The sequence below is a fragment of the Hemiscyllium ocellatum genome, chromosome 20 (genome assembly GCF_020745735.1).
Source record: "Hemiscyllium ocellatum isolate sHemOce1 chromosome 20, sHemOce1.pat.X.cur, whole genome shotgun sequence".
Classification (NCBI taxonomy): Eukaryota; Metazoa; Chordata; class Chondrichthyes; order Orectolobiformes; family Hemiscylliidae; genus Hemiscyllium; species Hemiscyllium ocellatum.
Genome location: NC_083420.1, coordinates 927,026 through 948,704, shown reverse-complemented (window position 1 = coordinate 948,704; position 21,679 = coordinate 927,026). Strand labels below are relative to the sequence as shown.

At 43.0% G+C, this 21,679-nt stretch overlaps 1 protein-coding gene across 10 annotated transcripts in view; it reads left to right on the top strand.

Annotated features, from left to right (window-relative positions):
- Positions 1 to 21,679, top strand: part of LOC132825308 (centriolar coiled-coil protein of 110 kDa-like) — an 83,827-nt gene that overhangs the window by 41,192 nt on the left and 20,956 nt on the right. For all 10 annotated transcript variants that reach the window (XR_009645773.1, XM_060840415.1, XM_060840414.1 and 7 more), the window contains 6 exons: positions 4,495 to 4,622; positions 7,892 to 8,069; positions 14,009 to 14,127; positions 18,033 to 18,149; positions 18,496 to 18,597; positions 18,684 to 18,800. Coding sequence is in view for 9 of the 10 variants with exons in the window: in XM_060840415.1 (XP_060696398.1) it covers positions 4,495 to 4,622; positions 7,892 to 8,069; positions 14,009 to 14,127; positions 18,033 to 18,149; positions 18,496 to 18,597; positions 18,684 to 18,800 (761 nt within the window). In the remaining variant the exon portion in view is untranslated. The remainder of the gene's footprint in view (positions 1 to 4,494; positions 4,623 to 7,891; positions 8,070 to 14,008; positions 14,128 to 18,032; positions 18,150 to 18,495; positions 18,598 to 18,683; positions 18,801 to 21,679) is intronic.

The window sequence follows — 21,679 nt, the reverse complement described above, 5'->3', positions numbered from 1 at the left end:
TCAACTTCACCAACACATACCCCGACCTTAAATTCAACTGGACCATCTCTGACACCTCCCACCCCTTCCTGGACCTCTCCATCTCCACCAACAATAACTGAATCAGCACTGACATTTTCTACAAACCCACTGACTCCTACAGCTGCTTGGATTACACCTGCTCCCACCCTACCTCCTGTGAAAATGCTATCGTGTATTCCCAATTCCTCTGCCTTCCCTGCATTTGCTCCCGGGAGGAACAGTTCCACCACAGAACACACCAGATGGCCTCCTTCTTTAAAGACTGCAATTTTCCCTCCTATGCATCTCATCCACATCCCACACCTCTGCCCTCGAACCCCACCCTCCAACCACAACAAGGACAGAGCCCCCTCCCGGTCCTCAACCTTCTATCCCACCAACGTCTGCAAAACTTGCATCATCCGCCAACATTTCTGCTGCCTACGAACGGACCCCACCACTAGGGAGATATTTCCCTCCCCACCCCTATCCACTTTCCGCAAAGACTGTTCCTCCGTGATGACCTGGTCATGCCCATGCATTCTAACAACCCACCCTCCCCTCCCGGCACCTTCCCCTGCTACCGCAGAAATTGCAAAACCTGCATCCACACCTCCCCCCTCACCTCTGTCCAAGGCCCCAAAGGAGCCTTTCTCATCTCGCACAGTTTCACTTGCACTTCCACACATGTCACTTATTGTATCCTTTGCTTCCGATGGGGTCTCCTCTACATTGGGGAAACCAGACGCTTCTTCACAGAGCGCTTCAGAGAACATCTCCGGGACACTCGCACCAATCAACCCCACCGCCCCATGGCCAAACATTTCAACTCCCCCTCCCACTCTGCTGGGGACACACAGGTCCTGGGCCTCCTCCATCCCCACTTCTTCACCATCCAACAGCTGGAGGAAGAACACCTCATCTTCTGCCTTGCGATCCTTCAATTCCATGCCATCAATGTGGACTTCGACAGTTTCCTCATTTTCCCCTCCACCCACTTTACCCCACTTCTAACCTTCCAGCTCAGCACCGTCCTCCTGACCTGACCCACCTGTCAAGCTTCTTGCCCACCTATCAGCCCCACCCTCCTTTCTGACCTATCACCTTCACCCCCACCTCTATCCCCCTATTGCACTCCGCTATCTTCTTCCCAGCCCCACCCCCTCCCATTTATCTCTCCACTGCTGAGGCACCCAGGCTCATTACTGATGCAAGGCTTTTGCCCGAAACGTCGATTTTCCTGCTCCTTGGATGCTGCCTGACATGCTGTGCTTTTCCAGCTCCATGCTAATCTTGTATTCCCTTTGGAACACTCAGACAGCAGTTAAATGAGACAATTTAATATTCGTAAGGCAGTGGAAGTGGATTCTTGTCAGTCCAAAGACCATATCTGTTTAATTTTTTGTATTTTTGATTGTGGCCTAAACTTGGTTTGAAAAGCCAAGGATGTTTGAAAGATTGTAACCACGTCCAGTCACGGACAATGAAATGACTCACTGGAAGAGGACACTCCATCGATATCCCTATTCTGAGTGTTGGAAAAACCAACACATCAGCGCAAAAGATAAAGGTGAAGCATTCGCACCAGTCTTTAGCCAGAAGGGCCAAGCAAATTTTCTATCTCGATCTCCTCCAGTGGTTTCCAGCATCACAAGTGCTAGGCTTCAGCTAATTTGATTAATTGCAAATGCTATCAAGAAATGGTTGGAGGTACTGGATACTGCAAAGTCTACATTCTGGTAATTGTACTCCAGAACTTGTGCTTCCCTAGCCAAGCTTTTCCAGTAGGGTAACAATGCTGGCATCTACCTGAGAATGTGGAAAGTTGCCCAGGTACGTCCTGTCTACTTAAAGCAAGACAAGTCCAACCCATCATTCCAACCTTTATCATCAGTGAAGTGATAGAAGATGTCATTAACAGTGCTATCAAGCAAGAACCTGCTCAATGATGCTCAATTTGGGTTCTGCAAAGACCAGTCAGCCTCATTACAGCCTTGGTTCAAACATGGGCAAAAGAGCTGACAGCCCTTGATATCAAGGCAATATAGGACAGAATATGACATCAAGGAAGCCTAGCAAAACTAGAATCAATGGATATTGGGGTGGGGAGCAAACCCATCGCTGGTTGGAGTCATACCTGGTATATAGGAAGCTGGTTGTGGTAGTTGGTTAGTTGTCTCAGCTCCAGCACTGCAGGGTAGTGTCCTCGGCCCAACCATCTTCAGCTGCTTTATCAATGACCTGACCTCCATCATAAGGTCAGAAGTGAGGATGGTCACCAATGATTGCACAATGTTCAGCACCATTCGTAACTTGTCATACTGAAGCAGCCGATGTTCAAATGCAACAAGATCTGAACAGTTTCCACTCTGACAAGTGGCAAGTAACATTCGTGCCACATAAATGTGAGGCAACGACCATCTCCAATAAGAGACAATCTGACCACTGCTCTTTGATATTGAATGATGTTCCTATGACTGAGTCCCCCCAGTGTCAATATCCTAGGGGTTATCATTGATCAGAAATTCAACTGGATTCACTACATAAACACAGTGTTGATAAGAACAGGTCAAGAGGTAGGAAGACTGTGGCGAGTAACTCGCCAAGGCCTGTCTACAGTCGACAATGCACAAGTCGGGAGTGTGATGGAATGCTCCACACTTAGATGGATGAGCACAGCTCCAACAACACTCAAGATGATGACCCTATCCAGGATAAAGCAGCCCACTCAATTGACACCACATTGACAACCATTCACTCCCTCCACCACTGACACTCAACAGCAGTAGTGTGCCATGTACAAGATGCATAGTAGAAATTCACAAAAAAATCCTTCCACAGCACCTTCCAAACCCACAAACACTTCCATTTGGAAGGACAAAGGAAGCTGTTCTGTGGGAACACCACCATCTGCAAGCTTTCCTTCAACTACTTACCATTCTGACTTGAAAGTATATCACCGTTCCTTCCTTGTTACTGGGTCAGAATCCTGGAATTCTGTCCCTCAGGGGAACTACTCTCCCTGTGGGTCATGCTACAAAAACATGGACATTGCAACTCACTACCACCTTCTAGGGACAGGTAATAAATGCTGGCCAGCTAGCAGTTCCCACGAGTGAGTTAAACAAAATCCATTTGAAACAAGTTCCTTCACTTGCAAGTTCTGTTTACATAGCTGTTAGTTTAAGCTGTAGGGAGAGTGTAGTTACATGCATGATGGAGCCGGGGCTGTGTGCAAATGAAGATTTGGCTGGCAACAATTAGCTGTCATGATTTGGAGATGCTGGTGTTGGACTGGGGTGTACAAAGTTAAAAATCATGCAACACCAGGTTATAGTCCAACAGGTTTAATTGGAAGCACTAGCTTTCGAAGCCCCGCTCCTTCATCAGGACAAATAGCTGGTGTGTGAAAGAATTAACAGATGATAAAGGTGTTCTACAACAAATACATGATTGACTTCCAGCTCATTGAACTGCTTGAGGATGTGAATGTTCAGGGTAAAAGCCATTGGATCTCCTGACAGGTATGATCCTTTTCTGCTCTGCGGTAAAAAGCATCTCAGACCTGAAGATAGTCATTTGTTTCCCCTCAAAGGTTTCTGTCAGTTGTGACTTTTAATTAGTGTCAGCGACCTTTTGATAAATGTGAGCCAGTCACTCTGTGCCTCCTGCAAACAGGTGAAAGAAGCTGGAAAAAGAAAATCGAGAAACAGTGATTTAATGAGCCAGAGGATTATCTCACCAAAACCTAGAGGTAGTGTTCACTGCCTGCCCTTCCCTCTAAGTATAACACCCATTTTGTTTTTGTCTGTCAGTACGTAAAGTGGAAGTCTTATAAGTGAGTTAGAGTTTTAACTAGTAGAGTTACATGTTGACGATTCATATGTTTACTTGAAGGTCGAGTCTATTGCTGAAAATGTGTTGCTGGAAAAGCGCAGCAGGTCAGGCAGCATCCAAGGAGCAGGAGATTCGACGTTTCGGGCATAAGCCCTTCTTATGCCCAAAGGGCTTATGTCCGAAATGTCGAATCTCCTGCTTGGATGCTGCCTGACCTCCTGCGCTTTTCCAGCAACACATTTTCAGCTCTGGTCTCCAGCATATGCAGACTTCACTTTCTCAGTCGAGTCTATTGACTGGCAATAATTAGTATTTTGTTTAAAGGACAGAAGTTTCGTCCATGTTTTCTCAGTCTGGGTTGAAAGCCAGATTATTGGGGAATTCTGTACTTTTCAAAATCTTTTGTGGTGCCTCCAGGAATAGTGATTTCTAGTGTGCCACCCCTATGAGGTGTCACATGAGGCAAGAACATTAAAGGTTTTTGAGGATAGATGGAAACATGGTATTTGAAACACAAGCAGATCAATCATGAGCTTATTGAATGTCTGAACAGGATCAAAGACCGAATGGGCTACTCTGCTCCTAGTTTGTCTGGAAATCCAGGCATATTTGTATTTCTGGAGAGTTAAATTATTTTTGTCCTTTTCCATTATTCAGATGGAGAGCTTATAGCAAAACAGATGATGACATTTGTAGAAATGCGGAAGCAATTGGAGGAACAACACACCTTACAATTGTCTATGCTGATTGCTGAACAGGAAAAGGAGCAACAGAAACTGCGAAGGGTAGGAAGAGTGTTTATGACATTTTAGATTTTGCCATCAAATTTTACCATCAAAAAAGCATAATAAACAGGTAAAATGCTCCTTACTGGGGGAAGGTTGCTGAAGTATTTTCTTTGTTAAATGCTGCATAACTGATGGATAGCCAATGCCTTTTCTAATGCCATAATGTTCTTCTGTTACAGGAATATAATGTCATTGGAGAAGAGTTAAAAGATGTTATTTTGCAGTATTATGTTTGGCATATAACTTGTTAATATCCCATTTTTAACCCTTTACTGTTCCTCCTGCATTATGTGTATGTTTCTTTTGCAATACTTGAAATTCTCTCAGTTTTACTCTTTGTAAGAATTCTTTCATCTTGAGTGTGTGTCTCAACCAGGGAAAACTCCAAATTTTGCAGCAGTGGGGATGGCTGAATGCTGAAGCAGGCTGGCCAGCCACAGTTCCCTAGGACCTTATCTCTGATATTTCTGAAATTGTTAGGCTGTCTAGCCCTTGCATCTTCTCATTCCCTGTCACAATGGCCCATCATACTGTCCATGCCAGCTCCATGGCCACTCACCTGCTATTCACTATAGACAGACATCAGGAGTCAGGTGAAGATAGGGGAAAACAGCTCATAGCTGAAAATGTGTTGCTGGAAAAGCGCAGCAGGTCAGGCAGCATCCAAGGAACAGGAAATTCGACGTTTCGGGCATAAGCCCTTCATCAGGTGGTAAATTGTGTTTGTGTAGGGATGTTGCTTATTTTTGGAACAGTTGATGATTGGGGTTAAATAATACATTAACTTGTTCAGTGTTTCAATAGAGTAAATTTATACCAATTTTTCTTTTTGTATTTTAACTGTATTGTCAGAATTAATTATATTTTCATGAAAGCTTAGTGGTGGACCAATAGAATCATATATGGATCACACCGCCTTACACGCATTTTTAAAATATAAAAGTTAGTATCTAGGCTGTCTCCATAATATATTTTGAGGATCTGTCTGGTCCATAATATTGCAGGCAAACAAAATATGAACTATCAACCTAAACTCTACCCTTTCTTAAACCCTGCCAGACATAGACAAACCAAAGAACATAGATGTAAAAGCAGAAGTTGCTCGAAAAGCTCAGCAGGTGTGGCAAGTACCTGTGAAGAGAAATCAGAGTAAAGGTTATGGGTCTGGTGACCCTTCCTCAGAAATTATGGTAGCAAGGAAATTGTTGGTTTATATGCAGATGATAGGGTGGGGAGGGAGTAAGGAGTAAATAGAGTCACAGACCCTTCAATCCAACTTGTCCATGCTGACCAGATATTCAAACCTAATCTAGTCCCATTTGCCAGCAGTTGACCCATTTCTGTCTAAACCCTTCCTATTCATATACCCATCCAGATGCCTTTTTAAATGTTGTAATTGTACCAGCCTCCACCACTTCCTTTGGCAGCTCATTCCATACGTGCACCACCCTTTGCATGAAAATGTTGCCCCTTTGGTCCCTTTTAAATTTTTCCCCTCTCACCTATGCCCTCTCGTACTGGACTCCTTCACCCCAGGGAAAATACCTTGTGTATTTATCCTTTCCATCCCCCTCATGATTTTATAAACCTCTATAAGGTCACCCCTCAGCCTCCGACACTCCAGGGAAAACAACCCCAGCCTGTTCACTCTCTCCAAATATCTCAAATCCTCCAAACCTGGCAACACCCTTGTCAATCTTTTCTGAGCCCTTTCAAGTTTTACAACATCCTTCCGATAGGAAGGAAACCAGAATTGCACGCAATATTCCAAAATTGGCCGAACCAATGTTCTGTTCAGCCACAATATGACCTCCAAATTCACATATTCAATGCTCTGACCTATAAAGGAAAGCATACCAAATACCTTCTTTGATAGGTAGAGATAGAGCTCAAAGACACAGGTGTTGGGGGTGGAGAAAAATAAATTAGGGAACACAGTTTGATAGCTCTAATCCCAAGATTTAGTGAGTTGTCCTTAAGCTTCTTGTGAGCCCTTCCAATCTCTAATAATCTTCTCTCTCAGTCCTTTCAATTTCTTGCTGCAGACTCAGATCGATTAACTGGTTAGCCTTTCTGGCACTAGGTAGAGGCAATAGCATATAAGCAAATGGTGAGAATAGCTCGCTGTCTTACAACGTTTTATTATTTCCCTGCAAGGAGAAAGAGCGTGTTGTCATTTTTCAAGTCTGAAGGATTTCTGCAGCTGTGTGTTCATAGAATAGAATAGCCTTTATTGTCACATGCACTCGAAGGAGTGCAGTGAAAAGTTTATGATGGGTCTGCCAGCACCATCTTAAGTACAGAGTACCTAAGTACAATACTTTAAATGTATCTGTGAAGTGAAATAGTAAAAAAAAGACTCGTGTGGGAATGCAGAGTTTAAAAAGTCCAGAATGATAATGAAAAGTATCTTTAAAGTACTCAAGTTAAAGTCCTTTTTCAGAACACAAGGCCTCACTGCTTCCACGCACTTGCCTCTGTCCTGGACTCGCCTCCAGGACTCCTCTCTCCTGCTGACCTGAGCTTGTTCTGCTGCAAACCGTGACTCGCCTTTCAGCTCGGTCCATGCCTTGCTCTGCTCCCTGCTTTGGGCTCTGACCGAGACTTACGCCTGGGACTGGACTCACTCTGCTTTGGGCTCAGGCCACGACCTGCTTCCCACGCTGGCACGGTCTCCAACTCGTCTCTTGCGCTGGACTGGTCTCAGCCTCCATTCCTCATTCCCTCCAACTAGGTAGTTTAAGAAGTTAAAAGGGTGGTGGTGGGCAGGGTGGTGTTGGAGGGGGGGGTGGCAGTGAGGTGGGGGGCACTGCAACAAAGAGGGAAAAAGGAAGAAAAAGTAACAGGGACTGGCAAGTAGAGGAACTAGGGCTGGAGCGTCTTACTCTGCTGTCATCTTGCTAAGAGAGCCAGGCTGGCAACCTGTCCAATCAGATTGGGACAATTAGTCTTGTCAGACTGAGCTACACAACTATCCTGATTACGGGATTGATTGTAAAAAACATTCTGTTTCTGGGCAAAATTGCCCTGAATATGCATCCACCCATGGTGTCAATAAGTCCAGCATCAATCTCCCATCGTTTGAACAAATTGAAAATACAACTCGCAATAGTTCCAGAACTTGTTTCTAAAACTGCACTGTCTCCTTCTATGGTTTTCTTTGCTAAAAGAAGTATTCAAGTTTTCCTTTTTGGATGTGCAATCCAGAACTGGAGAAAAATAGGAAGGTGTGGTCTTTACAATCTGATTTTCTTCTTGGGTTTCAGGAAATAGAGGAACAGGAAAGACGATTTAGAGAGCAAATGAATTTTGTGTTGGAATCAACAGAAAATCGCATCAGTAAAGAAATGTCATTAGATTGGAGGAGATTAAATGAAAACTACTCGATTTCATCTCTAATCACTCAAGTGGATGGTCATCAACTCAGTAATTCTTCTAACATTGGTAATTAGAATTTCTAAAGGCTATGAAAACAAAGCATTTTGTTTTACAGTTGCTTGAATCTTCACTAATAATTGTATAATATTTAGTACTTAAAATACCCTTATCAACACTGGACCTGATTCTGATTTTAAAGTACAAAATTATCTCTCTGCAGTGTTATCTATGTTTAATTTTAAGTTGCTGTTGTTCCTTTAAAATTACATTCAACTATGTGAAAATAAATATGATGGAATTTCCAAAATTAGATATTTTCAATCCCCAAGTATCTTGCCTATACTGATCACCTTTGACTCCTTGTTAGTTAAGAATCTTGTTGCCTCTGTGTTAAAAATATCCAAACTTTCTGCCTCCACTGTACTGAGGGGAAGAAAATTCCACAGACTCATGACCTTCTGAGAAAAAAGAATATTCTCCATAGAGTCATTGAGATGTACAGCACTGAAACAGACTCTTTGGTCCACCCCGTCCATGCTGATCAGTTATCCCAACCCAATCTAGTCCCACCTGCCAGTACCCGGCCCATATCCCTCCAGACCCTTCCTATTCATATACCCATCCAAACGCCTCTTAAATATTGCAATTGTAACAGCCTCCATCACATCCTCTGGCAGCTCATTCCATACACGTACAACCCTCTGTGTGAAAAAGTTGCTCCTTAAGTCCCTTTTATATCTTTTCCCTCTCACACTAAACCTATGCCCTCTAGTTCTGGACTCCCCCCACCCCAGGGAAAAGACTCTGTCTATTTATCCTATTCATGCCCCTCATGATTTTATAAACGTCTATAAGGTCACCCCTCAGCCTCTGACACTCCAGAGAAAACAGCCCTGGCCTGTTCAGCCTCTTCCAATAGCTTAAATCCTCCAACCCTGGCAACATCCTTGTAAATCTTTTCTGAATCCTTTCAAGTTTCACAACATCTTTCCGATAGGAAGGAGACAAGAATTGCACACAATATTCCAACAGTGGCCTAACCAATGTCCTGTACAGCCGCAACATGACCTCCCAACCCCTGTACTCAATACTCTGACCAATAAAGGAAAGCATACCAAACGCCTTCTTCACTATCCTATCTACCTGCGACTCCACTTTCATGGAGCTATGAACCTGCATGCCAAGGTCTCTTTGTTCAGCAACATTTCCTAGGACCTTACCATTAAGTGTATAAGTTCTGCTAAGATCTGCTTTCCCAAAATGCAGCACCTCGCATTTATCTGAATTATACTCCATCTGCCACTTCTCAGCCCATTGGCCCATCTGGTCCACATTCTGTTGTAATCTGAGGTAACCCTCTTCTCTGTCCACTACATCTCCAATTTCGGTGTCATTTGCAAACTTACTAACTGTACCTCATATGATCGCATCCAAATCATTTATGTAAATGATAAAAAGTAGAGGACCCAGCACCAATCCTTGTGGCACTTACTGGTCACAGGCCTCCAGTTTGAAAAACAACCTTCAACCACTATCCTCTGTCTTCTACCTTTGAGCCAGTTCTGTATCCAAATGGCGAGTTCACCTTGTATTCCATGAGATCTAACCTTGCTAATTAGTCTCACATTCTCTATCTTATTTTTAAACTGTGTCCTTGAGTGTTAACTACTTCCATAAGGAGAAATATTCTTTTTGGAATCTATCTGTCCAATAGCCTCAGGATCTCATGTTTTCTTAAGGGCACTTCATATCCTTCTAAATTCCAATTGATACAGGCCTAAACTGTTCAAACCTTTCTTGTGTGATAAACCCACCCAGTTCCATTAGAACTATTTTGAATGTAGTTACGTTCGTTATTAAATAAGAAAACCAAAACTTTTCACAGTACCCTAGGCGTGATCTCCCCAATACCCTTTTCAACTGCAACAAAACATTTCTGTTGTTGTACTGCATACTGTTTACTTTAAATAATAACATAAAGAGAGACTAGATTAGTTAGGATGAAATTCACAGGAACTTAGAAAAATAAGGGGAAACCTCATGGAAACCTCTGAAATTCTAGTAGGACTTGACAGGATAAATGTAAGAATGATGTTCCTGATGACTGGGCAGTCCAGAACTAGAGGCCACAATTGCAGGATACGATACCTCATTGAGTTTTTTGAGAAGGTGACCAAGCATGTAGATGAGGGTAGGGCAGTTGATGTGGTGTACATGGACTTCAATAAAGCCTTTGATAAGGTTCCACATGGTAGGCTGTTGGAGAAAATGCAGAGGCATGGAATTGAGGGTGATTTAGCAGTTTGGATTAGAAACTGGCTATCCAAAAGAAGGCAGCGAGTGGTGGTTGATGGAAAATATTCAGCCTGGAGTCCAGTTACTAGTGGTGTGCCACAAGGATCTGTTTTGGGACCACTGATGTTTGTCATATTTACAAACTACTTCGACGCAGGCATAGGTGGATGGATTAGGAGATGACAGGAGTAGTGGACAGTGTAGAAGAATGTTGAAGGGGGACTTGGACAAATTGCAGAATTGGGCTGAGGGTTGGCAAATTAAGTTCAATGCAGCTAAATGTGAGGTGATTCACTTTGGGAAGAATAACAGGAAGGCAGATTCTTGGTAATGTGGATGTGCAGTGGGATCTTGGAGGCCATTGACAGAGATCCCTGAAAGTTGCCACCCATGTTGATAGTGCTGTTAAGAAAAAAGTGAGGGCTAGAGATCAGAGCTGAAAATGTGTTGCTGGAAAAGCGCAGCAGGTCAGGCAGCATCCAAGGAGCAGGAGAATCAACATTTCGAGCATGAGCCCTTCTTCCTGAAGAAGGGCTCATGCTTGAAACGTTGATTCTCCTGCTCCTTGGATGCTGCCTGACCTGCTGTGCTTTTCCAGCAACACATTTTCAGTGCTGTTAAGAAGGCATACGGTATGTTAGATTTCATTGGTGGAGGGATTGAGTTCCGGAACCACAACTACGAAACGCTAGTGCAGCCACACTTGGAATATTGTCTACAGTTCTGGTCGCCATATTTCGGGAAGGATGTGGAAGTATTGGAAACGGTGCAGAGGAGATTTACCAGGATGTTGCCTGGTCTGGAGGGAAGGTCTTATGAGGAAAGGCTAAGAGACTTGGGTCTGTTCTTATTGGAAAGAAGGCGGCTAAGATAGAGGCATACAAGATGATCAGAGGATTAGATAGGGTAGACAGTGAAAGTCTTTTTCCTAGGATGATGACGTCAGCCTGTACAATGGGGCATAACTACAAATTGAGGGGTGATGGATTTAAGACATGTCAGAGGCAGGTTCTTTACTCAGAATGGCCAGGGCAGTGGAATGCCCTACCTGCCAGTGTAGTTAACTCAGCCACATTAGCGAGATTTAAACAATCCTTAGATAAGCAGATGGATAATAATGGGATAGTGTATGAGGATGAGCTAAGAATATTTCACAGGTCGGCGCCGAAGGGCCTGTTCTGCAGTCTATTGTTCTATTTTCTATGTTTTGTGTTCGGCCTTTCAGGGCTGAGACAAGGAGAAACTCCTTCACCCAAAGAGTCGTGAGTCTTTTGAATTCTCTGACAGAAAATGGTGGAGGCCAAAATATCGAATGTTTTCAAGAGTGAGTTAGGTATAGTTCTTAGAGCTGAAGGGGTCAAATGATAACGGGGAAAAGGCTGGAACAGGATAGTTGGTTGCCTGATCAACCATGATCCTGTTAAATGTTGGAGCAGGCTCAAAGGGCCAGATGACTTCGAATTCTTCGGTTTGTTTAGTTTCATTTGTCTTTCTAATCACCTTTTGTGAATAATGTACAGAACACTGAAATCTACCTGTACTTCAGTATACAATTCTTTCGTATTTAAATACTTTGGTTCTTCCTGCCAAAGTGATCAGGTTTATGTATGCCCAATTTGATATTCCACCAGCTAAATTTTTGCCCACTCACTTAACCAGTCTAGATCCCTTTGCAGATTCATATCTTTTTCATAACTTATTTTCCCATCTGTCTTTGTGTCATCAGCTAATTTAAAAATTCTGCATTTGGTCCCTTCATCCATGATATTTATATAAATTGCAAATAGCTGAAGATCCCACTATTGACCTCTATGGCATTCCACTCACTCAATCTTTTCAATCTGAAAGTGACCCGTTTATCCCTACTCTGCTTCCGGTTAGCTAACCAAACTGCTGTCCTGCTTGTTATGTTGTCTCCTACACCACAACTTCTATTTTGTGTGCTCTTAAGATGAGCATGCAGGTTCAGTGAGCAATTAAAAAAGGCAAATGCATTGTTAACAAATGAGAGGGCAAGAAGATGAACTGGGATGTGCTGCTAAGGCTGTATAAGATTCTCATCAGACTGAATTTTGAATATTGTGAGGGGTTTTGCACCCTATATCTCTGGAAAGGGCGTGTTGATCTTTAAGGAATCCCAGAGGAGTTCTGAAGAATGATCCTGGGAGTGAAGGGCTTGTCATATGAGGAGCAGTTGAGGTCTTTGGTTCTATACTCAATGGCATTTACAAAGGTGAGAGGGGAATCTTATTGAAACTTGAGAATATTGAGAGGTCTGGATAGGGTGAACATGGAGAAGATGCTTCCACTGGTAGGGGAGACCAAGACCTGAGGGGAGTGAAAGGATGACCCTTTGGAACTGAGATGAGGAAAAATATCATCAGCCAGGGGCTGGTTAATGTGGAGAACTCATTGCTGCAGAAGGCTGAGGAAGGCTTGATTTTTTTCAGACAGTTAGGTTCTTGATTCATCAGAGAATGAAGGTTTATGGGTAAAAGGCAAGAGAATGGGGTTGAGAAACCTGTCAATCATGATCGAAAGGCGAAGGAGACTGAATGGGCCAAATTGCCTATTACTGTGTGCAGTTCTGGTCTCCAAATTTGAGGGAAGACATTCTGGCTATTGAGGGAGTACAGCGTAGATTCACAAGGTCAATTCCTGGAATGGAGGGATTACCTTACACTGAAAGACTGAACCAACTGGGCTTGTATATCCTTGAGTTTAGAAGACTGAGAGGGGATCTGATTGAGACATATAAGATTATGAAAGGATTGGACACTCTGGCAGCAGGAAACATGTTTCCGCTGATGGGTGAGTGCCGAACCAGAGGACTCAGCCTAAAAATACGGGGTAGACCATTTAGGACAGAGATGAGGAGAAACTTCTTCACCCAGAGAGTGGTGGCTGTGTGGAATGCTCTCCCCCAGAGGGCAGTGGAGGCCCAGTCTCTGGATTCATTTAAGAAAGAGTTGGATAGAGCTCTCAAAGATGGTGGAATCAAGGGTTATGGAGATAAGGTAGGAACAGGATACTGATTAGGAATGATCAACCATGATCATATTGAATGGCGGTGCAGGCTCGAAGGGCTGAATAGCCTACTCCTGCACCTATTGTCTATTGTCTATTGCTGCTCCTTTGTTTCTGGTCTTATGGTAGTGTTTGATGTGGCACCATATCAAATGCTTTCTAGAAATCGAAGTACACCACATCAGTGCTGTTAGTTACCTCAATAAAAAAAATTCAAATAAATTCATTAAGTGCCATTTCTTTCCAAAACCATCATGCTGTGGCTGATTGCATTGAGATTTCTCAGATAGCCTGCTATAACCTGTTTAATAATAGATTCCAGCCTGTCACCTTGTTGTTTATTTCTTCACTTCCTATCAATCACAATGCATTCATCTGATTTTGTGCTGAAGTTTGGATGATTTCAATTATTTTAACTTTCTTTTGTGGGATAGAGTGTGCTGACAAGACTAGTATTTGTTATCCACCCTAATGACATTGAACTTTGGTGTAAATGAGAATTACTCCAAGCTGTAATGTTCGTGATAGCTGGTTTGAATGATTTGTAACCTAATCTTGGGGAGATTACCTGTAAATGAGTTAAAGAATGTATAATTCAGAAGGTGGGTATTCAGTGATAGAGCATTTTTAAAATCTTTCCTCAATGTTTTGAAGTTGCATTGTTTGTCAATTTATTTTTCCAGCCTTTACCAGTAATTCAACAAATGCTGAATCCTCTTTGAGTCAATGGGGAACTGGGAATGATGAAATGCATGAGATGCAGATTTCATGTTTCCTTAAACAACGGAATAGACGGTCCCAGGTGAGATGGAACAAGATAGTTCTGTAAAATCTACTTGGATTCCTAAATGGCAGAAGTAATGTGTGGAATGATCAATATGCTTATTAAATCTTTGTTTTTCTTAGAATATAGAGTTAGTTTTTTACCAGTAATTTATTGTCATTCCTCTTGCATGTATTTGGATGTCTAAACACCACCCACGCCCTCCACCTCCTCCAAGACTTCCGTTTCCCCGGCCCCCAGCACCTCATCCAATCCATCTACACCTCCATCCACCAGGGCCTCCAAGCCCTCCATTTTTTCCTCTCTAGACATCCCCAACAGTACCCTTACACCGACACTCTCATTTGTTTCACCAAACTGGTCCTCACCCTTAACAATTTGTCCTTCGAATCCTCCCACTTCCTCCAGACCAAAGGAGTAGCCATGGGCACACGTAAGGGCCCCAGCTATGCCTATCTCTTTATTGGCTACATAGAACAGTTGATCTTCCGTAATTACACCGGCACCTCTTCCTCCGCTATATTGATGACTGCATTGGCACCACCTCGTGCTCCCGTGAGGACGTTGAGCAATTCATCAACTTCACCAACACATTCCACCCTGACCTTAAATTTACCTGGACCATCTCTGACACCTCCCTCCCCTTCCTGGACCTCTCCATCTCCATTAATGACGACTGACTTGACACTGACATTTTTTACAAACTCACCGACTCGCACAGCTACCTGGATTACACCTCTTCCCAACTTATCTCTTGCAAAAATGCCATCCCGTATTCCCAATTCCTCCGCCTCCGCCGTATCTGCTCCCAGGAGGACCAGTTCCACCACAGAGCACACCAGATGGCCTCCTTCTTTCGAGACCGCAATTTCCCTTCCCATGTGGTTAAAGATGCCCTCCAATGCATCTCGTCCATATCCCACACCTGCGCCCTCAGACCCCACCCCTCCAACCGTAACAAGGACAGAACGCCCCTGGTGCTCACCTTCCACCCTACCAACCTTCGCATAAACCAAATCATCCGCTGACATTTCTGCCACCTCCAACAAGACCCCACCACCAAGGATATATTTCCCTCCCCACCCCTTTTCCGCCTTCCGCAAAGACCGTTCCCCTGTAGCTACGTGGTCAGGTTCACGCCCCACTACTACCCACCCTCCCATCGTGGCACCTTCCCCTGCCACCGCAGGAACTGTAAAACCTGTGCCCACACCTCCTCCCTCACCTCCATCCAAGGCCCTAAAGGAGCTTTCAACATCCATCAAAGTTTTACCTGCACATCCACCAATATCATTTATTGTATCCGTTGCTCCCGATGCGGTCTCCTCTACATTGGGGAGACTGGACGCCTCCTAGCAGAGCGCTTTATGGAACATCTCCAGGACACCCGCACCAATCAACTACACCGCCCTGTGGCCCAACATTTCAACTCCCCCTCCCACTCTGCCGAGGACATGGAGATCCTGGGTATCCTTCACCGCCACTCCCTCACCACCAGACGCCTGGAGGAAGAACGCCTCATCTTCCGCTTCGGAACACTTCAACCCCAGGGCATCAATGTGGACTTCAACAGTTTCCTCATTTCCCCTTCCCCCATCTCACCCTAGTTCCAAACTTCCAGCTCAGCACTGTCCCCATGACCTGTCCTACCTGCCTAGCTCCTTTTCCACCTATCCACTCCACCCTCTCCTCCCTGACCTATCACCTTCATTGTCTCCCCCACTCACCTATTGTACTCCATGCTACTTTCTCCCCACCCCACCCTCCTCTAGCTTATCTCTCCATGCTTCAGGCTCTCTGCCTTTATTCCTGATGTAGGGCTTTTGCCCCAAACGTCGATTTTACTGCTCCTCGGATGCTGCCTGACCTGCTGTGTTCTTCCAGCACCACTAATCCCAAAAAAATGTCTAAACACGCCAATTCCATGTAAATTTTAAGATTTACATGGAATTAAGTGCAGATGCTGGCTTTCATGTCAGCTCAGTTCTACATGGGATGGGACTCAGACCAGCATTTCACTATTGTTAGAGCTCTTCTGTAATTTTTTTTGACTCGTTTTCCACGTGGGATAGAAGCCAGGAGGTCTACCAGAACTGGAGTTCTCCAGATTATCATGTCTATCTGTATTTTATATTGAGAATGAATTTGCTCTGTCAGGTTTCAAGAGGTTTCACTGAGACTGAAGTGTGTGCATAGGCAATAACTAGTAACTATTTTATTCACCTTTAAAATCAAAACTAATTTTTTTTCTTGGAGTGAAAAAGCCAATGATGCAAATAATATTTTTAAAATATATGAATTATGTACTCTGTTCATTAACACAGTTCTAGCATCTGCAAGAGGGGGAGGTAATTTTATTAAAATGTGATAGAATCACTGCCAATAAATCTGACCTCTCTCCTCTCTTAAATAGAACATCAAGCTTCTAGATTGTGTCAAAAAATATGATGCTGGAAAAGCTCAGTAGGTTAGGCAGCATCCGAGAAGTAGGACAGTCAATGTTTTTGAACATGAGCATTTCATCAGAACAGGCTTATGCCCAAAACATCGACTCTCCTGCTTCTCAGATGCTGCCTGACCTGCTGTGTTTTTCCAGCGCCACAGTTTTTGACTCTGATCTCCAGCATCTGCAGTCCTCACTTCCTCCTCCTAGACGGCCATATAATATTCTATTGTCCTTCTTATTGTAATCTTTTAAATTAAAGGCTTTACAATTAGAGTATTGTGCTATGTAGCCTCTTGACAAGGTTGACTGCCTCCAGCCAATTGTTCATGACCCTTTGTGCAGCTCTTTCCACGATGCACTTTAGTTCCTTCAATGGAATGAACTCTTGCACCAAATGTGGACTAAACTAGAGTTCCTGCTTGTATATCCCAGGAAAATTGTCACCTCACACTAATGCTGCATTGCTTTCTTTGAAGAGTAATCTTGTGATGAGAATCGACTGAAATTTTCAGCGAAGAGGCTGATACAAATGAAAGAAGACAAATGAGTTATACCTTTTATCTCCAGGAGTGCAAAAATAGAATTTAGAAGCAGATAACTAGCTGGGAACATTTTTTTAAAAAATGGAAGTACCAATGCATCATATTAGTATACAATTCTCTTTTTAAGTTTAATGGAGTTAAAATGCTAACATAGTGCTGTCATTGATTTTCACCTGGCAGCTCCTTCCTGCATTTAACTGTCAAGTTTCCTGAGCCCTAGCAAACCCAGTCCATGCATATTAAATTCCAAGTACTTCCACATTTTGGAGAATGGATTGTCCCTTCTTATTTAGAGATATTGTGGTGCCTTTTTTTGGGTGTAACACGGCTGTGTAAATGATTCGTGAGTACACACCAGCTAAGAATACAATGAATCTCTTATGTCGGCAAATTATGATGAAAACCTTTCTATCATAAACAAACTGGATGGACTGCATTTGACCATTTGCTACCTGATAGATTCTGAACAAAAGATTTATTTCCCAATACAGTATTGGTCAATATCTCATGTGAATAGCAGTCCTCAGCTCGTTACTTTGCTTTGTGAAGGGATTTATCTGATTGTAGCTTGGAAAATGCTAGAGTATATGCTTAAGATGGGATGGGGGGATGGAGCGAATGCTAAGCGGATGCTCCAACCCATTACTCTTTTCCACTCCCTAAACCCTGTCTTTTCCCGGCTATATTTTCTTCAGAAGAAAGGTCACTGGACTCAAAACGTTAACTCTGTTTGTCTCCACAAATGCTGCCAGACTGCTGAGTTTTCCCAGCAATTTCTAATTTCCAGCATCTGCAGTTCTTTTTTATTTGTTTAAGGAATTTATCTATTTGTTTGTTGTTTTTTATCTGTAATACTTTGGAGCGAATCGAGTTAACTCGAGAAACTTGTCAAGCTTTCACTTTGATGTCATTGTGACGAAATCTCTGTATTTAAGGTGAATACATCAGACATCCAGAAGAAATTTAATAAAGTTACAGCTGTGGCAAAAGGATTCCTTACTCGTAGACTGATGAAAACAGAGAAATTGAAACAACTTCAACAAACTGTAAAAGTAAGAACTTTAAAATCTGACACTGTATGCTTGTGGATAAAAATCACTCATGGAATCTTTCAGCCCATTGTGATATTGTTGCCTCTGGAAGAGCTGTTCAGTTAGTCCTATTCCTTTGTTTCAAAGATAGCTGTTCAAATTCTCCTTTTTTGATATATTCTCAATTCTTCAGTGAAAGTTGGAAACAGATATTGTTGCGATAAAAAATATTATGCTTAGAACAATTTATATTTTAATAGATTTTGAAATAAACTGAGGTAGAAATCAGCTTTTCAATTTATTTTGAATTTCTAGCAGTAGCAATCATTTGGATTTGTATGTAATCACTTGTATGTTTTTGTTGAAGGATACCTTGGAATTTATCAATAATTTTCAGATAGAAACCCCTCTCAAAAGAGGTGCTGTGTCATCGCAAGATCTTTCATTGCACGAAAGAGTTGTTACACAGGTATTAAGTCAAACTGCACAAATTCAGTCCGTTGAACTTTAGACTGCAAAATTCCATATCTGTAAGTGTTGGTTTCCTTTTTCTAGTTACGAGCTGCCCTTTATGAGATTCACGACATCTTCTTTGTATTTAATCCTGAAGATAGAATGCAAATTCTGAGCCATGATCGGGAAATTCGCAAAGAAAAACAGCTGAGACAAATGGTAACTTATACTAACTAGGGGTCAGTGAACGAAGTATTTCTGTACCTGAATATTATTTTTGTGTTGGAACATTACTTTATGACATCTAATTTATTTAGGGAAGCTAATAGAGACAAGTACAAGGTAGGACATGAAAATTATAGTCAATAGAGTGTGGAGCTGGAAAAAGCACAGCAGGTCAAGCAGCATCAGGAGCAGGGGAGTCGACGTTTCAGGTAGGAACCTGAAAGATGAAAGATTCTGATCGAAAACATCGACTCCCCGGCTCCTCTGATGCTGATGGATCTGCTGTGCTTTTTCTTGCTCCACACTTTATCGACTCTGACTTTCCAGCATCTGCAGTCCTCACTATTTCCAAGGCAAATTGTACTCAGAGAAGCATGGGAATATTTTCTGTAAGAGTTTAATTAATGTAACAAGTCCTTATTGAATTGTTAATGCAGATAAAATGTTCGGGGAATGTGTCACAAGAAAAATCATTTTTGTAACATGACACCCGATTTCTAAAAGAAAACATTAAGGATACTTTTTGACTTAAACAGTAGTACGAAACATATTCTGACCATAAACTGTTCTGGACTAGGTATGTAAATACAGTGTCTGCAAGAGCAGGTCAGAGGCTCAGCACTCTGCAGTGAATAACATGCCGCCTGACACCTGATGCTTGTCCAGTAATTGAGTCGAAGAGTCATAGAGATGTACAGCATGGAAACAGTCCTTTCGGTCCAACCTGTCTATGCCGACCAGGTATCCCAACCCAATCTAGTCCCACCTGCCAGCACCCGGCCCATTTACCCATCCAAACGCCTCTTAAATGTTGCAATTGTACCAGACTCCACCACATCCTTTGGCAGCTCATTCCATACACGTACCACCCTCTGCGTGAAAAAGTTGCCCTTTAGGTCTCTTTTATATGTTTCCCTTCTCACCCTAAACCTATGCCCTCTTCTTCTGGACCCCCCGACCCCAGGGAAAAGACTTTGTCTATTTATCCTATCCATGCCCCTCATAATTTTGTAAACCTCTATAAGGTCACCCCTCAGCCTCCGACTCTCCAGGGAAAACAGCCCTGGCCTGTTCAGCCTCTCCTGGTAGCTGAGATCCTACCACTCTGGCAACACCCTTGTAAATCTTTTCTGAACCTTTTCAAGTTTCACAACATCTTTCCGATAGGAAGGAGACCAGAATTGCTTGCAGTATTCCAACACTGGCCTAATCAATGTCCTGTACGGCCGCAACATGACCTCCCAACTCCTGTACTCAATACTCTGACCAATAAAGGAAAGCATACCAAATGCTTTATTCACTATCCTATCTACCTCCAACTCCACTTTCAAGGAGCTTTGAACCTGCACTCCAAGGTCTCTTTGTTCAGCAACACTCCCTAGGACCTTACCATTAAGTGTATAAGTCCTGCTAAGATTTACTTTCCCAAAATGCAGCACCTCGGATTTATCTGAATTAAACTCCATCTGCCACTTCTCAGCCCATTGGCCCATCTGGTCCAGATCCTGTTGTAATCTGAGGTAACCCTCTTCTCTGTCCACTACATCTCCAATTTTGGTGTCATCTGCAAACTTACTAACTGTACCTCTTATGCTCACATCCAAATCATTTATGTAAATGACAAAAAGTAGAGGACCCAGCACCAATCCTTGTGGCACTCCACTGGTCACAGGCCTCCAGTCTGAGAAACAACCCTCCACCACCACCCTCTGTCTTCTACCTTTGAGCCAGTTTTGTATCCAAATGGCTGGTTCTCCCTGTATTCCATGAGATCTAAGCTTGTTAATCAGTCTACCATGGGGAACCCTGTCGAACGCCTTACTGAAGTCTATATCGATCACATCTTCTGCTCGGTCCTCATCAGTCTTCTTTGTTACTTCTTCAAAAAACTCAATCAAGTTTGTGAGACACGAGTTCCCATGCACAAAGCTATGTTGACTGTCCCTAATCAGTCCTTGCCTTTCCAAATACATGTACACGCTGTCCCTCAGGACTCCCTCCAACAACTTGCCCACCACTGAGGTCAGGCTCACCGGTCTGTAGTTCCCTTGGCTTGTCTTCACCGCATTTCTTAATCAGTGGCACCACGTTTGCCAACCTCCAGTCTTCTGGCACCTCACCTGTGACTATCGATGAGACAAATATCTCAGCAAGAACCCCAGCAATCACTTCTCTAGCCTCCCACAGAGTTCTCAGGTACACCTGATCAGGTCCTGGGGATTTATCCACCTTTAACCGTTTCAAGACATCCAGCAGTTCCTCCTCTGTAATCTGGACATTTTGTAAGATGTCACCATTTATTTCCCTATAGTCTATATCTTCCATATCCTTTTCCATAGGAAATACCGATGCAAAATATGCATTCAGTATCTCCCCCATTTTCTGTGACTCCACACAAAGGCTGCCTTGCTGATCTTTGAGGGGCCTCTTTTCTCTCCCCAGTTACCCTTTTGTCCTTAATATATTTGTAAAAACCCTTTGGATTCTCCTTAATTCTGTTTGCCAATGCTATCTCATGTCCCCTTTTTGCCCTCCTGATTTCCCTCCAGTATACTCCTACTTCCTTTATACTCTTCTAAGGATTCACTCAATCTATCCTGTCTATACCTGACATATGCTTCCTTATTTTTCTTAACCAAACCCTCAATTTCTTTAGTCATCCAGCATTCCATATACCTACCAGCCTTCCTTTTCACCCTGACAGGAATATACTTTCTCTGGATTCTTGTTACCTCATTTCTGAAGGCTTCCCAGTTTCCAGCCATCCCTTTACCTGCGAACATTTGCCCCTAATCAGCTTTCGAAAGTTCTTTCCAAATACCATCAAAATTGGCCTTTCTCCAATTTAGAACTTCAACTTTTAAATGTGATCT